We start from the raw sequence: 18660 nt of genomic DNA, 5'->3' as shown, positions 1-18660 counted from the left end.
GACTTCCTGGTCATCATGACTGGAGGTAGGGGCGTAGGCCTCTACGACTTTCAATTTGTACTTCTTATTAGGTTTCACAACAAGACCTGCCACCCTCTCGTTGATGCTATAGAATTCATGTATGTTACCAGCTATATCCTTATTAATCAGGGATCCGACTCCTAGTTCTCGTCTTTCCGCTAAGCCCCGACAGCACAGGACGTGCCCGTTCTTTAGCACTGTATACGCTTCTTTTGTCCTCGTAACCTCGCTGAGCCCTATTATATCCAATTTACTGCCCGCTAATTCCTCTAATAACAATGCTAAACTCGCCTCACTAGATAACGCTCTAGCGTTAAACGTTGCCAGGTTCAGATTCCAATGGCGGCCTGTCCGGACCAAGAGATTCTTAGCACCGGCCCTCTGCTGCTTCACAGGTCTGACCGCCGCCGTGGTCAGTTGCTTCGCAGCTGCTGGGGAATGAGGGCCGGGGTTTGATTGTTGTATTCATATAGGAGATTGTGGCAAATCCTGCTCTGGTGAAGGAGTGCATTACCGGTTCTGGTCACCGGGGTCAGGCCGCACTCCAGGCCTGTTTATGCAGTTTTAGCAACAAGCGGATTTTTTATTTTTGAATCCGGTAGAAAATTGCACGGCACTGGGATCCAAACACCGGTCCTCTTGCATGCGAGGCCGATGCTCTACCTCTACGCCAGCGCCTTCATTAAAATCGTAAACGTCCCCAAATTAAGCGCACATGAATTGTCGTATTGCTTTATTGAATCTCGCCGCTAACGGTCGTCGTCTTCATATCATCATCACTATACCAGACGAAGACGCCGACAGCCTCGCGTCTCGCGAGTCACGAGCAGCCGGTGCAGCGCGTGGTGCTCGGAACAGAATCGCCACGTTGGAAGCCCCAGACCGTTGCTCAGGCTCGGTTCGATTCTCTGGCGATCACCTCTCAATCCCCAGACGAGGCTAGGCATCGCCTCCGCTCTTCCGAGAGTCAGGATTGGCGCACCAGCATACGCTTGCACCACCTGCCACTCGTGTCGTTCGTCCTGCGAAGGACCATGGAGGATTCCACAACGGATGCCGGCACCTCCCGCGCACAGCGCAACGCGGCGCGGAGGGCCGCGGAAGAGGAGTCCACCTTGCGCTACCGGCTGCGCCATCAGAACTTCTGCCTCGTGGTCCTCCTGTTCGTCGCCATTCTGACGGTGACGTGCGCCTGCGGAGCCATCGTCTACGCCGTTGTCGAGCACTTCTGGACGTCCCTGGAGGACGTCGACCAAACAACGCCCTCCTTGGACTGCGGCGCTTCTCCTGCCGGAGGCAGCAGCTTGGTGTTCGGGTCCCCCGCCGCCGAGGTCGTCATGCAGCGGCTGCCGGACGCCAAGGAAACTAGCGGTGGCGTTGTCTTCTGCTTCGTCAACCACAGCGTCTCTTTTGGGTCCCCGCACCGGTTCTACGTGGACAACGCGACGGCCGCCCTCTGCGACGCGCTCGTCTTCGTCTCCGTCGCCCTGCTGCCCGCAATGAGCGGACTGGCCTTCAGACGACCGACCAGCGACGCCGAAGCGCTCCAGGTCTTGGTCTCCCTCGCCGGATCGTCGTCGGCAGCGTGGGCTTGCGTGGGCGGCGAGTCCTCGGACAGCGGCGACTTCGAGTGGCTGATGGCCGAGCGCAAGTCGAGGGCGGCCTTCGTCCACAACGCCGCGGCCTGGTCGCGCCGCGTGGGCGTCGCGGGCCTGCTGCTCTACTGGAAGTACCCGCCCCGCCAGAGCCGCTCCATCTACAACACTTTCGTCAACACCATGCACAACGCGTTCGAGAGGGACTCGCTTCGCCTGAGCGTGGTGGTGCCCTGGGCCACGACCGCGCGCCTGGAGGGCTACGACGTCCGGTCGCTGTACGGCCACCTGGACTTCGTCGTGGTGGACACGCACAGTACGGTGGACCCGCGGACGTTCCCGGTGACCACGTGCCAGACCCCCATGCGCGCGGCGTTCAGGGCACGGCGCCACGGACAGGCCGGCCTGTCCTCGGTGCTCGACGACCTCTCGATGGACGCCGAGCACTTCCTCAACAAGACGGTGCTGAGCGTCTCCCTGTCGGCCGTCACGTTCACCCTCAGACGGCCGTGGGTGAGACGCGCGCGACCCGGAATGAGCGCCGCGGGTCCCGGCCGCCCCTTCGGCCGCACCAACCAGCCGGGCCTGGCCAGCTACTACGACGTGGCGTGGGCGCTCTCCCAGAACGCGTCGTGGCAGCGGGAGACGCACGCGTTCTCTCGCTGCTCGCTGGTGCGTCTGGGAGACCAGTGGTTGGGAGTCGAGGACCGCGGCAGCTTGCGCTCCAAGAAGTCGGCCGTCCGCAGGACGGCGGGGCTGGCCGTCTGGGATCTTCCCATGGACGACTTCGCCGGCGAGCTGGGCACCGCCTGGCCTCTGCTTCGCGCTGCCCACGAAGTAGTGCACGGCTGATGCCCCAGCGCGCAGGCCTGATGCCATTGACGGGTGCCTGCTGGAAGTGCCGCGGACCTGACATGTCTTCAGGCTCCGGTGCGACGCAGCTCCACCGGTCAACGATTTTTATTATCTTGTTTAACTGTTAATCACGTTTATTTAAGAGTGAATTAAAATGAACTTATTGTCGAATTCTCGTCGAAATTCTTCTCGTGTGCCCGAGCGCGCTGTTTGATCTCCGGTATAGCCCAAACCCATCTGTCATGTCGAGGTGACAAGCTGCGCATCTTTCCGGCAGCGTCCCGTAGCCGAGCACTCCGGAAGCACGTCGCAGAGAATGTGGGTCGTAGTAGACGAGAAAGCGCTTGCCCAGCAGGCAGTGCCTTTACCGTAAGTTAACCTACAATGCCGCGGATATGGCAATATGGCAATATGGCAATACGCGGCAATTATTTTCGGATGGAGTTGTGCAGGGACAGCGACGGCCATATTGAGCGATATTTAGTCACTTTCCCGCGTGTGACTCAAGCACATCGCTGACATATATAAGCACACAATATACATATTGACATTCACATGTAACGGCATACGTGTATATAAGTTGTGCTGAGTAGCATATCGCCGTTTTGGGGCTGTCAGAACGCCCCTAGCCCTCCCCCACCCTGGTCCCGGCCTTGGTGTTAGCAAATGCCACTCGCGGCCGTGGCAGCGGATTAGTTAGCTGTAATTAACGGTTTATTAATCGAGTGTGGCATTCCGCCTGTCGCTACTTACCTTCTGAAGTTACCTATGTCTGTGACGACCCCGTCCCAGTATACTGCTTCTCTCCCCCCTCTCTCTCTCTCTCTCTCTCTCTCTCTCTCTCTCTCTCTCTCTTTATATATATATATATATATATATATATATATATATATATATATATATATATATATATATATATATATATATATATATATATATATATATATATATATATAGGGGTTTTCTTCAAAGTTCAGCACGCAGGACCCGACGTAAAATACGCAGGAAAGAGACGACGAACTTTTTGGGAGACTTCTTTTTCTTACTTAACGTTTTCGGCTGGTGGACCAGCCTTCGTCAGAGTACAGTAACGCACTGTACTCTGACGAAGGCTGGTCCACCAGCCGAAAACGTTAAGAAAAAGAAGTCTCCCAAAAAGTTCGTCGTCTCTTTCCTGCGTATATATATATATATATATATATATATATATATATATATATATATATATATATATATATATATATATATATATATATATATATATACATATATATATATGTTCTGACCTAACAGCCGCGCAATCCGAAGCCTTAATGGTGGTCTTGGCAAAGCACAAAGCCTGTTTCGATAGCTGTTCCCCTGTGTTGAGCCAAACTCCTGCGGCTACACACCGCATCGACACCGATGGTTCCGCTATAATACGACGGCGCCCCTATCGTGTATCGCCGTCCGAACGAAAGGTCATTGAACAACAGGTCGCTGACATGCTTGCGCGGAAGATAATACGACCTTCATCTAGCCCATGGGCGTCTCCCGTGGTCCTGGTAAAGAAAAAAGATGGCTCAGTTCGCTTTTGCGTGGATTATCGAGCGCTCAATAAGATCACACGCAAGGACGTATATCCAATACCTCGAATTGACGACGCTTTGGACACGCTGCAAGGGGCGGAGTTTTTCTCCAGCCTTGACCTTCGATCAGGGTACTGGCAAATTCCGATGAACGAGACTGACAAAGAAAAGACCGCATTCGCTACACCGGATGGCCTTTATGAATTTAACGTGATGCCTTTTGGCCTTTGTAATGCTCCTGCCACATTTGAGCGCATGATAGACAACGTACTTCGTGGTCTAAAATGGAAGACATGCTTCTGTTATCTGGACGATATTGTCATCTTTTCGTCTGACTTCAGCCAACATCTTCATCGATTAGACGAAGTTCTCAAGTGCCTTGCGAATGCTGGTCTCCAGATCAATACAAAAAAATGTAAATTTGCAAGCAAAACAATAAAAGTATTGGGTCACGTCGTCTCAAAAGATGGCATCCAGCCTGACCCCGAAAAGATTAGTGCCGTTCTTCAGTTTCCTCGCCCCCAGCAACAGAAAGATCTACGTAGTTTCCTCGGCTTGGCGTCATATTTCCGTAGGTTTATACGCAACTTCGCAGCAATAGCAGCACCTCTACACAAGCTACTGGTTACCGGTGCCTCTTTCACGTGGACTAGCGACTGCGAGTCGGCTTTTCAAGCTCTTAAGCGGCATCTTACTTCCGGACCAGTGCTTCGCCACTTCGATAATCGTGCCCCCACCATACTCCATACTGACGCAAGCGCACAAGGTATTGGCGCAGTACTTCTGCAACGTAATACAGCATCTAAAGAGCAAGTCATAGCATATGCCAGCCGAACACTTTCTCCAGCTGAGCGGAACTACACCATAACAGAGCAAGAGTGCCTGGCTATCGTTTGGTCGATTCAGAAATTTCGCCCATACCTTTACGGCCGCCACTTCACCATCGTCACCGACCATCATGCTCTGTGTTGGCTGTCATCAATGAAAAACATGTCAGGACGCTTAGGACGCTGGATACTCCGCTTGCAGGAATATGACTTCACTATAACATACAAGTCTGGAAAACACCATCATGATGCAGACGCATTGTCTCGCTGCCCACTCTCACTCTCTCCAGGTAACGCGCAGTCGCCTTCCCAACCACGTCGTTCCGATGCTACGCCTGCCTCTCACCAACTCTCGATAACGCCCCTGGACCAAGTAACGCTTTCATCACGCTCTGATTTCGTCTCGCTTCAGCGGGCCGACTCCTACTGTCGAGCTCTCATGGATCGCCTTAGTGGGTTCGCCGAACCACCCAACAGCCGCTTGCGACGCCAACTTCGACAATTCCGCCTTCAAGGTGGCGTGCTACACCGCTACGTTTACCACCCAACAGGTCACCGGTGGGTCCCAGTTCTACCTCGCTGCCTTCGTTTGCGGGTATTAGAGGCACTTCACGACGATGTATCGGCTGGCCACTTAGGCTTCCACAAGACGTACGACCGCATAAAGACCCGCTGCTTCTGGCCTGGCCTATCCTCAACGGTGGCCAAATATATTGCCTCTTGTGCGTCATGTCAGCACCGCAAACGCTTGACATCCCCTCCTGCCGGTTTACTACAACCTCTCCCTTGCCCGGAGGCACCTTTTGAATTTGTTGGCATTGATTTATATGGTCCCTTGCCGTTGACACCCTCCGGTCACCGTTGGATTGTCACTTCGGTCGACCATTTAACAAGATATGCCGAGACTGCCCCTCTGCGATCCGGCACCGCTTCTGAGGTCGCCGACTTTTTCTTGCGCGCCATCGTCTTGCGCCATGGGGCTCCTCGCGTTCTTCTCAGTGACCGTGGCAAGGCGTTCATTTCACAAGTTCTCGAGGAAGTTCTTCGAGCCACTAATACCGTCCACAAATCTACTTCTACTTATCATCCGCAAACCAATGGCCTTACTGAGCGCTTCCACCGTACGCTGTCTGACATGATTTCCATGTACATCCGTCCTGACCACACTGACTGGGATAAAATTCTTCCTTTTGTGACATTCGCATATAATACTGCTATTCAACGGACTACCGGCTACAGCCCTTTCTTCCTTGTGTATGGACGATCTCCTTCCACCATATTCGACAGAGAACTATTTTTCGCACCTTCTTCGCCCAACGCGTCGCTTCCAGAAGATTTTGCTGCCCGAGTTGCACATTGCCGTCAAATCGCCCGGCAAAGCACAGAAGCTATCCAAGCTGAGCGCAAGCGTTACTGCGACAACAAACGCCGTGACCTACGTTTTCACCCTGGAGACCAAGTCCTGCTTTGGACTCCAGTCCGCACCCCAGGCCTCTGTGAGAAGTTCCTTCCACGCTACATTGGCCCATACACCGTTGTGCAGCAAACATCTGCAGTGAACTATCTCGTCCGCCCAGTACACTCCGTCACTGACCGGCGCCGCCGAAATGCCGAAATTGTTCACGTCTCGCGGATGAAGCCCTTCACTCCCCGTTTAGATAATCTCTAATCAGCGGCCAGGCTGGCCGCTTCCATGACGGGGGGAAGTTAGTGTAAGCACTATTAACGTACTTCGTCGTTTTCATTTGTACATAGCCATCATCATCTTCTTAGTTCTTCGACTTCTTCGCGCGTGAGCTGGGGGCGTTGCCTTTTGTGGAATAAACAGCGCTGGACAACTCGATCGGTCTCGGTATTATAATATATATATTTTTTTTTCCGCCAATACACCAGTCGTAGCTCGCTGACCTCCTCCTCTGAACAGTCAACGTTCCCATGACCTTTGAGCTCCAGCGCGTATGTAAGGTGGACGTTCCCTCCTATTCTGGCTTGATGGATAGAAATTCCATTACAGTGGGACCGAGTCTTCTCTGGATATGTTCGGCAGCAGCAGCAGGTCTCCTCCCTGCCGCAAATGTTTTAGGTCGAGGCGCCACTACGCGACACAAGCACAGACGCAGTCACTCATACTTACACGCACAGCCAGACACTCGCATGCACGCATCCTCACACATTACAGAAAGGCTTTGCGCTTAACGAGACAGTAATGACGAACTTTAAACCGCTTTAGTCTGGTGAAGTGTTCCTTTAGTTCCTTCATTTGAATTAAATAACTAAAGAAAGGTAAAATAAAGGCGGAGCTTTACTTTCTTGAATCGTGGGCCGAAACTTGAACGACGGTACCTCACTGTGACGTCACGAACCTAAAGGTATTTTTTTTCTCGTATCTGGGCCTTGTTGCCTCAGGCGTGGTTATTTACAATTGCGAGGAATACACTTTGTTTACTTGTTTCGGCACCTGATGCGGCCTCCGATAATCTGATACTTAATTAGAAAACACCGAACGATCGTTATAAGGTCTGTTCTATCAAAATAGGCGGTGACAACTGTCGAGCGCTGTTGTGTGTTAAATTTTATTTCGTTATGTGTAGGGGCATCGCTTCGGTTGCCTGATCGTTTCAGTATGTTCTTGCTTTAGCCTTCGTGGCGTAGATCTATCATGCCTGACTCCGTAGCAGTGTTGCGAAATGTTTTCTTTAAACACGACTTGTGACCTTACAAATGCAAATTTATTTAGGTTAACATCTATTGGTTATTCATGGAAGCGTGGCACTTCATTTTCGTTTTTTATGGCCTGGACACCTCCGACTGTAGACCTTGACACGCACTGGGCTAAACGATTTCATTACACTAGACGCGGAACTGGTCACCAACTCGGGTTAAAATAAAATATCTCGCAACACTACCACGGAGCCAGGCATGATGGATCGTTACTGACGAAGGGATACAAGGAAAGCGTTCCGGCAGGTCGCCCTGCACAATCTATAGTTAGTCTATTCATCCTGCTCCAACGCAGCAGAGAAATGCCACAAAGGCATCGTTTAACGCAGCACAGCTGCATTGTTTCGCTGCACAACCTTGCTCCCCGTTGAAGGAGCGAGGTCGCGCGTTCGTTTCCGCGACTATACCTCACTATAAACATTGGAGAGCTTGACTTAACGCAGCTGCGAATATTGGGGTCATACGAGAAAGTAATAGAGGGTTTATCATTCTGAGACGAAGTGACATCGATGGGCGAGTCCGGTGGTTACGCGGCAAGTTCTATTAGGGCGCCAGCGCGGGTGCCACGCGAAATCTGTGACGTCGCACAATGACGTCACGGATCTATTTGAACAAATGTGACGCCTGCCTTTCGTGCGGCTACGTTGCAAAGGTAGCGGTCCAAAGTCGCAAGGAGCGACGCGGAATCGCAGTGTCAAAGAGTCGTGGGCTACGTTTGCCCCTATCAAACGTCTTTGTTTGCAAACATGCGGCTTCACGTGACACACCGAGTCGTTGTTGCGTGTGACGTCACAGTACGACGTCACACGCAGTACTGTCGCAATAATATCGGTGAGGTCTGTGAAGACACATATGGGAAGACCAGATAAGACCAGATAAGACCAGATAAGACCAGATAAGATAAGATAAGATAAGATTAATGCAGATCAGCAACTTGATACTGACTGTGTATTTTTGGACTTCTCGCGAGCTTTTGATTCTGTTTCTCATGATTTACTTATTTTCAAACTTTCTCTTCTTAATATTGACCCAAACGTATTTGCATGGATTAAGGATTTTCTCTCTAACAGGACCCAGTATGTAACCGCTAATGATTGTACTTCTAGACCTTGTTCAGTTACCTCCGGTGTACCGCAAGGATCCGTACTGGGGCCCCTGCTTTTTCTCATCTATATTAATGACCTTCCTGACTGTATCTCTAACTCAATCATTAGGCTATTCGCGGACGACTGCGTCATCTACCACAAAATAACTAACCTTAATGATTCCAATAAGCTTCAAGATGATCTGGTTAGTGTATCAAATTGGTGTAACAAATGGCAAATGCAGCTTAACACAAATAAATGCAAACATATGCGTGTCTCCTGCCGCTCTACCCCTTCTGATCCGCCCCCCTATTCTGGTACTGTCCTGTCGGTTGTTAACTCTTATAAGTATCTTGGCCTGCATATTACTAGCAATCTTTCCTGGAACATGCATGTTGAATATATCACTAACAATGCTAACCGAACATTAGGTTATCTAAGACGTAACTTTGCATCCGCTCCGACCTCACTAAAGCTTACCATAATCAAAACGCTCGTCCGTCCAAAATTAGAATATGCGTGTGCCATATGGGACCCTGCTCATTCCAATCTCAATAATTCACTTGAAAGCATTCAGAACCGTGCAGTGCGCTTTATCCTCTCTAATTATTCACGTCATTCTAGCGTAACATCCATGAAAAAAACATTAGATCTACCTGACCTTTCACTACGTCGCAAGCATTCTCGCCTTTGTCTTTTTCATAAAATATACTACCTCAATCCTTTCCTGAAAGAAAATCTCTTCACCAGACCCAGTTACATTTCCTCTCGCATCGATCATCAACACAAAGTTGAAGTGCCAACTTGCCGCACTAATTTATACCATTCATCATTTTTACCAAGAACCGCCACTGCATGGAACCGCCTTCCCGCCTCCTTAGTCACCATTTGTGACAGTACCAATTTCAAGCTTGCTGTTTGCAAAGTGTCTTATAGTTCCTTCACGATTTTTTGTTAATTTTCTTTCGTTCTGCAAATAATAATGTACCCTACCACTCCTTTCTGTTGTGCCTGCCGGCCTTGAAAGTATGTACAATAAATAAATAAATAAATAAATTATTATAATTTTTCATCATGTGCTCGTTTCTTGAGGAGGAGGTTGCTTGGATGTTGTTTGCAAGTCCAGATCCTCCTATTGCCCAGGCTGTGCCCAAGTGTCCCTTTTTAGATTCTTTCTTGACTTCCTAATTGTTGTAGTGCGCCGGTATCGATAAACCGAAGGAGAGTAGGCTAACAGCATTACGGACACCTCAAGAGGACCCGCCCTCTATATAAAATGTGGAGAAGTAGAGAAAATGGACAGCAGAGACAAATAAAGGACTGCACAAATTCAAACAAAAGTGGATGACATCCCAGTATTCGCAAAAGATATTACGAACACTGCTTTCTTTTTTATCTTTTTTGATACCTTGCGTCCGAAAATTTTACAACTTTAATTCTAGCAGTCCCGGGCGCGAGTTCAATGTTGATTAAGTGATGTGTGCTATTTTTGGAAACCGAAGTCCGTGTACGAGATAATGAAACGCGAAATTGGCCGTACTTAAAATTGTTCGTTGACGTGACTGTAACATACAACATCTACCTCTAAAGTTTGTTGTAGAAAAAGAAAGAGCGTTATAATAAATTGGCGTGTGTATTAGCCAATTAGCGTGTGTATTAGTGTACCATTAGCGTTGTTTCTTTTTTTCCAGAACCCTCATTAATAGACTTTTTTTTTTTTGCCTCCCACAGGCGCCTTCTTCGCAGCCTACGTCATCGTTATGATTCTGGTCGCCATTCCCCTGTTCACCATGGAACTGGCACTCGGTCAATTTTCCAGCCTCGGACCGATTGCAGTGTGGAAGTGTCTACCAGTGGCGCAAGGTTAGTGCATACATATCTACTTAAGAGGAACTTCACTTTGGCCTAGTTGGTATTTACTGCATATCATATTGACCGCAAATAAAGACGGGGACAGAGGGAGAGAACACATAAACAGCACGGGCGGTAACTTTCAACTTCAACTGTTTATGTGTTCTCTCCCTCTGTCCCCGTCTTTATTTGTGGTCAATATGATATCTACTTAAGCCTATGAGTCTATCATGCGGCCAAGGTCTTCATTGCATACTTTTAATCACGTTACGCATAGGTTCCACTAATAAGTTAGTGGGTACATATTTGTAAAAAAAATGTTCCGGTAACTAAGAGTCTAACCTATGTGGGATAAATGTCCTTGAGCGTCGGCTCTTCCTAGGTTGAGGCCCTTGCCACAGTTTGCCGTATTTAATTGGCAAGAGGAATCCTCTAGCAGCTCGGGGCCTTCATATGCGTGTAGAACGCAGAAACGCTTTTCCCAGACAACCCTCAGGACTGATTCGAATGAAATTTGTTCCATTCGAGAGAGGAAGTTACGTTCCGGTGACTGTGTATGCAGTAAATAGCTTTGGCTTAACGTCTGAAATTTGTTACAGAAATTACCGAAAATTGGTAAGTTTCAAGAAAAAAGATGTTGAAGAACAAATTTTACAAATCAGTAACTCTGCAACCAAACGAAGATATCACAGTTGTGTAAACTGCATCCGTTGGAGCATATTGAGCGGACGAATTTGATATATGACTTCACGAGCTACCTAAAATTGTTACGACGTTTACAAGGGTTTTGCAAAAGTTCTACTCACAACAATGCGTTGGCGGGCTGGTTGGTGCTAATCCATAAAAGTTTATGGATTCTACTCACAAGTTAGTGGTGCAGTTAGTGATAATGCGACAATTTTGTCCGCTTTATATGCCTTTATCGGTGCAGTTTCCAGAATTGTTATGTCATTTTTCATTGCTAAGTTACGGAATTGTAAACATGACAGTTCAGTTTTTCGATATATTCAAATTTTTAAGAGTTTTCATAAAACAATTAACGGCCCAAATAAAATATCGGCTTCCTGCAGTCACTATATATTGTAAGTTTTTTCTTTAAAATGCGACAGGTCGTCTGGCTACTCTGCACAGGGACATGGCGTAAGGGCAGAAAAACTCGGAAACCAAGAGAAGATGTAAAAATAAAAGAGAATGCATCAGTTCGCACATAGTATAGTGTTTCGGTCAGTCACATTTCTTTTAAGAAGCTCACTAGCGCTTTTAAAGCAGTTCGGACCGACGTCGGCGGGGACCATGGTCCAAGAATTTTGGCTTCCTAGGGTCAAACTTGTCGAGCTGGGGTGCTGCTGACGACTTTGTGCATCGAAACGACGACAATCACACAGAAGGTGCGCTATCGTCTCTCTGCACCCAACGAACGTCACACTGTGGCACTGTGCCGAAATCGGTGCATCTGTCGCCAAGGCAAAAACTATTTCTGCGATCCCATGTATTTAGGTAGTGGATACGAAACCACGGTCAGCAAAGTCCAGGAGCGTTCGCAACAGAGGATTCCATTTAAAAGAAAGTCGTTATAAATTAGTCACTGCCCGTTGCAGGCATCGGCGTCGCCATGGTGGTGATGTCGCTGCTGGTGGCCATCTACTACAACGTGATCCTGTGCTACACGCTCTACTACCTGGCTCAGTCGTTCCGGTCCGTGCTGCCGTGGGCAGACTGCTACGAGTGGTGGGGCGCGGACCCGGAGACGTGCTACGTACGATACGACAACCACGTAAGCCACTGCTCCGGACTCGATATTCGCGCGTTTATTCCTACGAGATTAGATAGATAGATAGATAGATAGATAGATAGATAGATAGATAGATAGATAGATAGATAGATAGATAGATAGATAGATAGATAGATAGATAGATAGATAGATAGATAGATAGATAGATAGATAGATAGATAGATAGATAGAGATAGATAGATAGATAGATAGATAGATAGATAGATAGATAGATAGATAGATAGATAGATAGATAAAGAGAGAGAGAGAGAGAGAGAGAGAGAGAGAGAGAGTCCTGTGCTTGCGGCACAGGACCGCAAGCTGAGATACCACTGCCAATCTACAAAGCAGCTTCAGTAATCTAAAGCGATAAGCAAAAGGTATCGCGCAAGCCGAGCTAATTGGTTCTGCGTTATTGACGTCTTTGTAAGGTAGAGGGTGGCGACAAAAATAGCAATCACTCCCCCAGCCTCCCTGCTCCTCCCTGTTACATTGGTTACAGGGCAGTCACAGTGTTCGTATTTTTTTTTAGTTGATGTTGGTAACAAACGTGCTAGTGGTGTTCGGCGCTACACAGTAGTCAAATGTGATTACGTATGTGTAGTACGTATATGTGAACTGCCTAATTGTATAAGGAAACTGAGTCACTGCACCTGCTTGCGTTCGAATGTTGCTTAAAAAATTATCTCGTTTGCTCGGAATATTCGACACAAGTGCGAGGACATAAATGCAAAGTCAATATATAAGTGTCTGCAGGTATGCAGGTAGAAATATTTATTTGGAATCTTGGATTCACGCCCGAGATTCCAATAACTTGAACACTGCATGCCGTGTACTATGATTTTTCTTTCATTAGCTTGTTCTCTGCATACTCTATATTTGACTTTGACAATTCCTGGAGCGCCGTTTTGAAGAAATGAAGTACACGCGAGATGTAGACGGCGAGTATTGTTCGGGGGGGGGGGAGGGGGGGGCAAGGTAACTCCCAGAGGTTGTACATCCTTCTTACGGCACATTCGATTGGTCGTTTTCGAGCGCTCCTGCTAAGAGTAAAATTTCGCTTAACAATGTAACAAAGTTTTCTTTTTTTTTATCACGACGATAAGCACGCTCCTACGTAGTGTTATCAAAACCAGAATGACGCTATAAAAAAAAGACAAGAATAATTTATTTCTGTAACACAGCGTAATCGTCGTTTTCCACGACCACCACGGAAAGCACTCTGAAAGCGCTCTCAAAAAAGACCAGTCGAATGGGTACCGTTAAGGAGTATAGAGCTCAAGGTCTGTGCACACGGTTCTTGCTTAATACGCGGGCCAGTGTGTTCCTGCATCGAAGTGCCACCTGCGAAGGGTGAAGTATATGTATACTGTCGAGATTCTCGCGTTGCACTTCGCGGATGGGGCATGCAGTGTCACAGCACCACGTGCTCCAAGTATTTTATTCCCCCCCCCCCCTCCCCAGCGGCCGTGTCGGCAACGCCCTCTGTCGGACGAGGAGGCGACGGGCGGATGCGCGTGACGCTGTAGCCAGCCACATCTGGCAACTTTCTGACGTCACCCCCCAGCGCACCCTCGATCTCGCTACTAAAACGGTACAGGAATCTCGCCGCCGGCTCGGCGAACTCGGAGGTCACGAATAACGGGGCTTTAATGAGGTCGAATGGGGGAGGAACGAGTGTGTATTCTTCGTTGCGACTTTCAAGCACGCGCAAGAATCGACTGACCTTAATTACGAAGGAGTTCAGTTCAGTTCAGTTTATTTTCCTTAAACACCCCCGATTGCAGGGGGTATTACATAAGGGGGTGGGTACAAGATTCGAATTAACACTAGTTCAAGTAAAGTTCAAGTTCAAGCACGCATATATATATACACATACATAGTATACATAATCAAGTATATTCACACATGTATTTACACATATCAAAGCCTATATATGTAGACCAACATACACGTATGTAAATACAAACCACACATATAAGGAAAAATCATGTACAATGTAGTTGGAGATGTGTACGAAATATAGTCGGTTAAAAGCCGACGGTGCGCACGAGCGAGAAGAACCTGGAGAAGTGAGGGAGGCTCACATGGGCTACAATCCCTTCTAAAGTTAACTTGGAATAGACGACATTAAATATTTGTCCCGGACATTAGGCAAGATGAATGGAAAACGTTTACGGACGTCTGTTAGTTCTATTCCTGCAGTTGTCTTTCGAGAAACTCTGGCACTGATTTGGTCAAGACTTTTGTGTCGTCAAAGAAGACGAAAAGCACCCGTGAAGAAGCGCGCTTTGATCACAGCGAGCTGACGTGAAAAATCTAGGATGCAGCATTATCATGGCAGATATAACCTCACGATGGTACATCTTTGTCTCTGCGTTGAAACAAACAAAAGCGGGTTTCGCAAAAAAAAAAAAGTTATTTTCTCCACGTACGTGGATAGGCTTGCTGCTATCAGCATTTATGGATGGTGGGATTTAACCCAAATATAGTGTAATGATTCATGTTAGTAACATCACTTTAGTCGAGTAAGAACTAACTTGCTAGGCAATTACGTGCCTGAACCGACTCCGCGCTGCTGGCTAGCGCTAATCTCGCTGGACCACTGTTGCTCAAAGATGAGAGCAAATTAAGCGCTTTTTCGAAGGTCGCGCGTTTGAAATCCCTTTTGCAGATTTTGTCGCGAGCCGCTTCTGGCAAAGCCTCGTCTCTCACTTCGGCACATTGCAAATTTCATTGCATGCGGTGAAGCGCACTGCCCAGGCGGTTCTTGCATCTAAGGCGCTTCTGGCCGTTTCTAGGTACACTGTATCTATACGGCCATTATGCGTACATCCTTGAACGAACGCGTATGCGTGTCGCTTCGCCATTTCAGCATTTACTTCGAGTTGCGGACCGGTGTAGCGACCAGGCTAATAATCCGTGCTTTCACTAACGTTCAGCATCCCCCTCTCTCTCTCACTCTCTAACCACCGCGATGGCTCAGTGGCTAAAGCTTTCTGCTGCTTAGCGTGAGGTCGCAGGTTCGATTCCCAGCTGAGTTTGCTTGCAAAACTTCTTCTGTACCAAGCACTAGGTTTCACGTTAAAGAGAACCTCATCTTGTAAGTGCTCGTCCGGCGCCCTGCATCATGACATCCTTCATATTTCCCGATCAATCAATCAATCAATCAATCAATTAATCAATCAATCAATCAATCAATCAATCAATCAATCAATCAATCAATCAATCAAAATTTTTCCCACCGCAGACCAAATGCAGAGACGTTCCAGAGGTGCTGTGGCGCACGTACGGCGGTTCCAACAGTAGCAGCGTGAGCAGCGTCAGCACTGGGCTTTTCTCCTCAAGTGACGTAGTCTGGCTCACATCGGCAGCACACGGCGCGAACTTCTCGGTGCCCATGGAGGCGTTCCAGACCATCATGGCCAACTGCTCCAACGCGACTCAGACGGCGGCAGAACAGTTCTGGGAGTGAGTTTCTTCGTGCATATTTGCTGCACTGGGGCGATTCTAGCATCGTTTGTTGTTTCATTGCGCAATTCCCCTAGAGAACAGAATCGTTAACCAGCACATCTGTGTAGCGGTGCAAGATCTCTCTTCTGCACCAGCCACAGGAGGAGAGGTTGAAGGGAGGAGAGGAGGGCAATTCTTGGCGCTCACCCAACCATGGCCTCCGAGATCACCCGCGCGCGGGGGTGACCTTAGGAGGCCATGTCCCATCATCTAAACTTTCCCGAAGGCCCAAAGCTCTCGCGCGACAGCAAGTGGCAGCAGACCGGGCTAATTCGTTTACGTGCACGACCCTCAGAGCGTGTAAACGTAGGCGCGTATCCGACGAAGTTCACTTCTACCATCGCATTGTCGCTCATGGGCTATCATCACGACCTTCGCAACAGCCTTAGGTGTTCATCGAAATTTGACGAAGTAGTTATTTTACCGTTGAGGAATAAGTTCGCATTCAAAGATTTCTTTTTAAAGCTGATAAATTTACTGGTGGCGCTCACCCACGAACGCGCCACGCAACTCGGTGGCGCGAGATCACGTGACCTTTGCATCGTGCCGCCTTATCTGTGGTGATCGTCCAATCGCCGATCACGAAAAACGGGGGAAAATGCCAAATAGAGTTGTTTGCTTTAAAATACAACGGGTACGCTCTCCAACAACAGCTGCAAGCCAATTAACTCGGTTTAAGACGCACATTGCAGTATCTGCTGCGATGTCGTCAAGAGCATCAAGTCGCCGCTGCAACGCTGGCGCAGCACTGTGCAAGGGCGCAAGCACGGTGCCAGGGCGTAAGCACGGTGCCAGGGCGTAAGCACGGTGCCAGGGCGTAAGCACGGTGCCAGGGCGCAGAGAGGGGACATATATGCGAAGATAATGGAAACATGGCGCGTCTCCGTGCAATCTGTGCAGGAAATACGTTCTGGACCTGTCCCCAAACATTGAAGAGGTGGGCAGCATCAAGTGGGACCTCTGCCTCTGCCTCTTCGTCAGCTGGCTCATCGTGTTCTTGTGCCTCATTCGTGGCGTGTCGTCCTCGGGAAAGGTACGTTCGGAGAATGCGACGATTTCTTTCCCTTAGCCGCACCGTCCAATTCGTTGATTTGAGACTAATCGCGAACGCAGGGCACTAATTTGGACCCGAACATTAACTAACGAGTACAAAGCAAAACGCTAGTCCTGGGATTATCGCCGCCTGTGTAGAATGAAAGTCGCCGAGAATACCTTCAATGTTTTGAAGTCATTTGACGAGTGACAAGATCTTTTGCGAGGTCATCGTTACAAGGCATCGTAGCATGCCTCGTATTCTGCAGCTCAGAACGGCTAGTGAAGCTATTTGCTTTACTACTCATTGTTATATACTGCTTTGTATCTTCTTTTTATTCTGGAAAATAAATATGTACAATCCTTGCATTCTACCAATACTAACCTATAAGGCAGAAACCTGAAGGATACTGAAGCTTTGCGAACAAGCCTGGGGCGCGTAACCAACGTGATGGAACGGTATAATAATAGGCGCAACCTCAAAAGACATGCAGTAGCGCATAGGTGTGGGTCAGAGAAGCAGCAGCGATTAGGCGGTGGGATGAGATCAGGAAACGTCATGCGACGGAGTCCGCTGACGCAAGACAGGGTAATCGGAGAACGCCGCTCAAGGCTTCCGTTCTGGCAGCGGACATAGGTTGATTACGATTATCATACATGCTTCATTTCACGGAGAGAAAATGGGCAGTACAAGACAGCACATTAAGGGCTCGGCCGTCTTCATGTTCTTGTACTGTCTTCCTTACCATGCAGGGCAACATACTTTTGTTCGGTGTAAACCGACTAGACTAATAATCTCTTGCTTTGTCTGACGAGCAAAGGGTATCGTATAAGAACCCCTTAGGACGGCACTATACGGGGACCCATGACAGTTTATGTCGTGCGCCCCGTTTCTTCGAAACAGTTGATAAAGGATAGATTGCGAACTGCCGCGCAATGGTCAGCTTTCAATACCGTGATCGTCCTGCTTTACACCGGTGTCACAAGGAAGGACATTTCCGATCACGATCGGGCTTGATCGCAATCAAATTTCTCGATACTTTGCGAAAGCAGCGGAAGGGAGCCAACTGCGATCGGGAAATCCGATTGTGATCAGTATCGATCGTGATGGAAAGTGCCACCTATGACTGGAGCATTAAATGACATGCCAATGCCATTCATTACGTTTGACGCCGTCCTTTTGCCCATTTTGGTCTTGATCTCACATCGGTTCTTCCCCTCGAACGAAATGGCAACTACATGGAACGCCACTTAGCTACGTATAGTTTCAACCAGGCGTTGATTATGCGGTGCGGTATGGGAGCGCTGTCATTGCCGTCAAAATGCCTTAGATGTATACCTCAAAGTGTTGACTGGCGAAACTCGGTCGTACGACGAAATAATATTGCAAACAGCGTGAAAATGGGACTGTTCTGCTTTCGCACTGTTTGCGATACTGCGTCTTAGATGTATCGCTCGGTAAGCTCAAGTTTACGACGCGTCATGCGTTTTGGCCGCGATTTCAGTTAGCTTGGCACGGAGCTTGATGGAGGCGATGCCGCCGCGCACGAAATACGAGGGAAATGCGTTCCATGTGGTTAACGCTTGAAGGCACACAAAAGGAAAAAAAAAATGGTGCGACGTGGGCAGAGGGTCACTTTTACGGATAACAGCGCCTTCGTTGGCGAGATCACGGTGAACGTACGACAGGATTAACTGGCGCATCCGCCAGCATGAAAATACGGTGTATATAACCTTCCACGGCGCATTGTGTCTCGTTTATTACAGGCAAATCGCAGTCAATCACTTTCAACAGAAAAAAAAAAAGCTACCTAATCGCGT

The 18660-nt window shown here is 48.4% G+C and overlaps 2 protein-coding genes across 2 annotated transcripts in view; both read left to right on the top strand.

Moving 5' to 3' along the window:
• Positions 1–18660, top strand: part of LOC142557291 (sodium-dependent proline transporter-like) — a 105178-nt gene that overhangs the window by 67531 nt on the left and 18987 nt on the right. Inside the window, exons 3-6 of the mRNA XM_075669015.1 lie at positions 10404–10535; positions 12122–12297; positions 15545–15765; positions 16708–16840. Coding sequence (XP_075525130.1) covers positions 10404–10535; positions 12122–12297; positions 15545–15765; positions 16708–16840 — 662 coding nt within the window. The remainder of the gene's footprint in view (positions 1–10403; positions 10536–12121; positions 12298–15544; positions 15766–16707; positions 16841–18660) is intronic.
• On the top strand, positions 796–2642 carry LOC142557288 (chitinase-3-like protein 1). Its single transcript, XM_075669010.1, has one exon. It carries the CDS (start codon positions 1056–1058, stop codon positions 2466–2468), a length of 1413 nt encoding a protein of 470 aa, XP_075525125.1. The 5' UTR covers positions 796–1055; the 3' UTR covers positions 2469–2642.

Source organism: Dermacentor variabilis, chromosome 9, assembly GCF_050947875.1.
Source record: "Dermacentor variabilis isolate Ectoservices chromosome 9, ASM5094787v1, whole genome shotgun sequence".
Taxonomy (NCBI): Eukaryota; Metazoa; Arthropoda; class Arachnida; order Ixodida; family Ixodidae; genus Dermacentor; species Dermacentor variabilis.
This window is presented reverse-complemented; position numbering and strand designations above follow the sequence as displayed.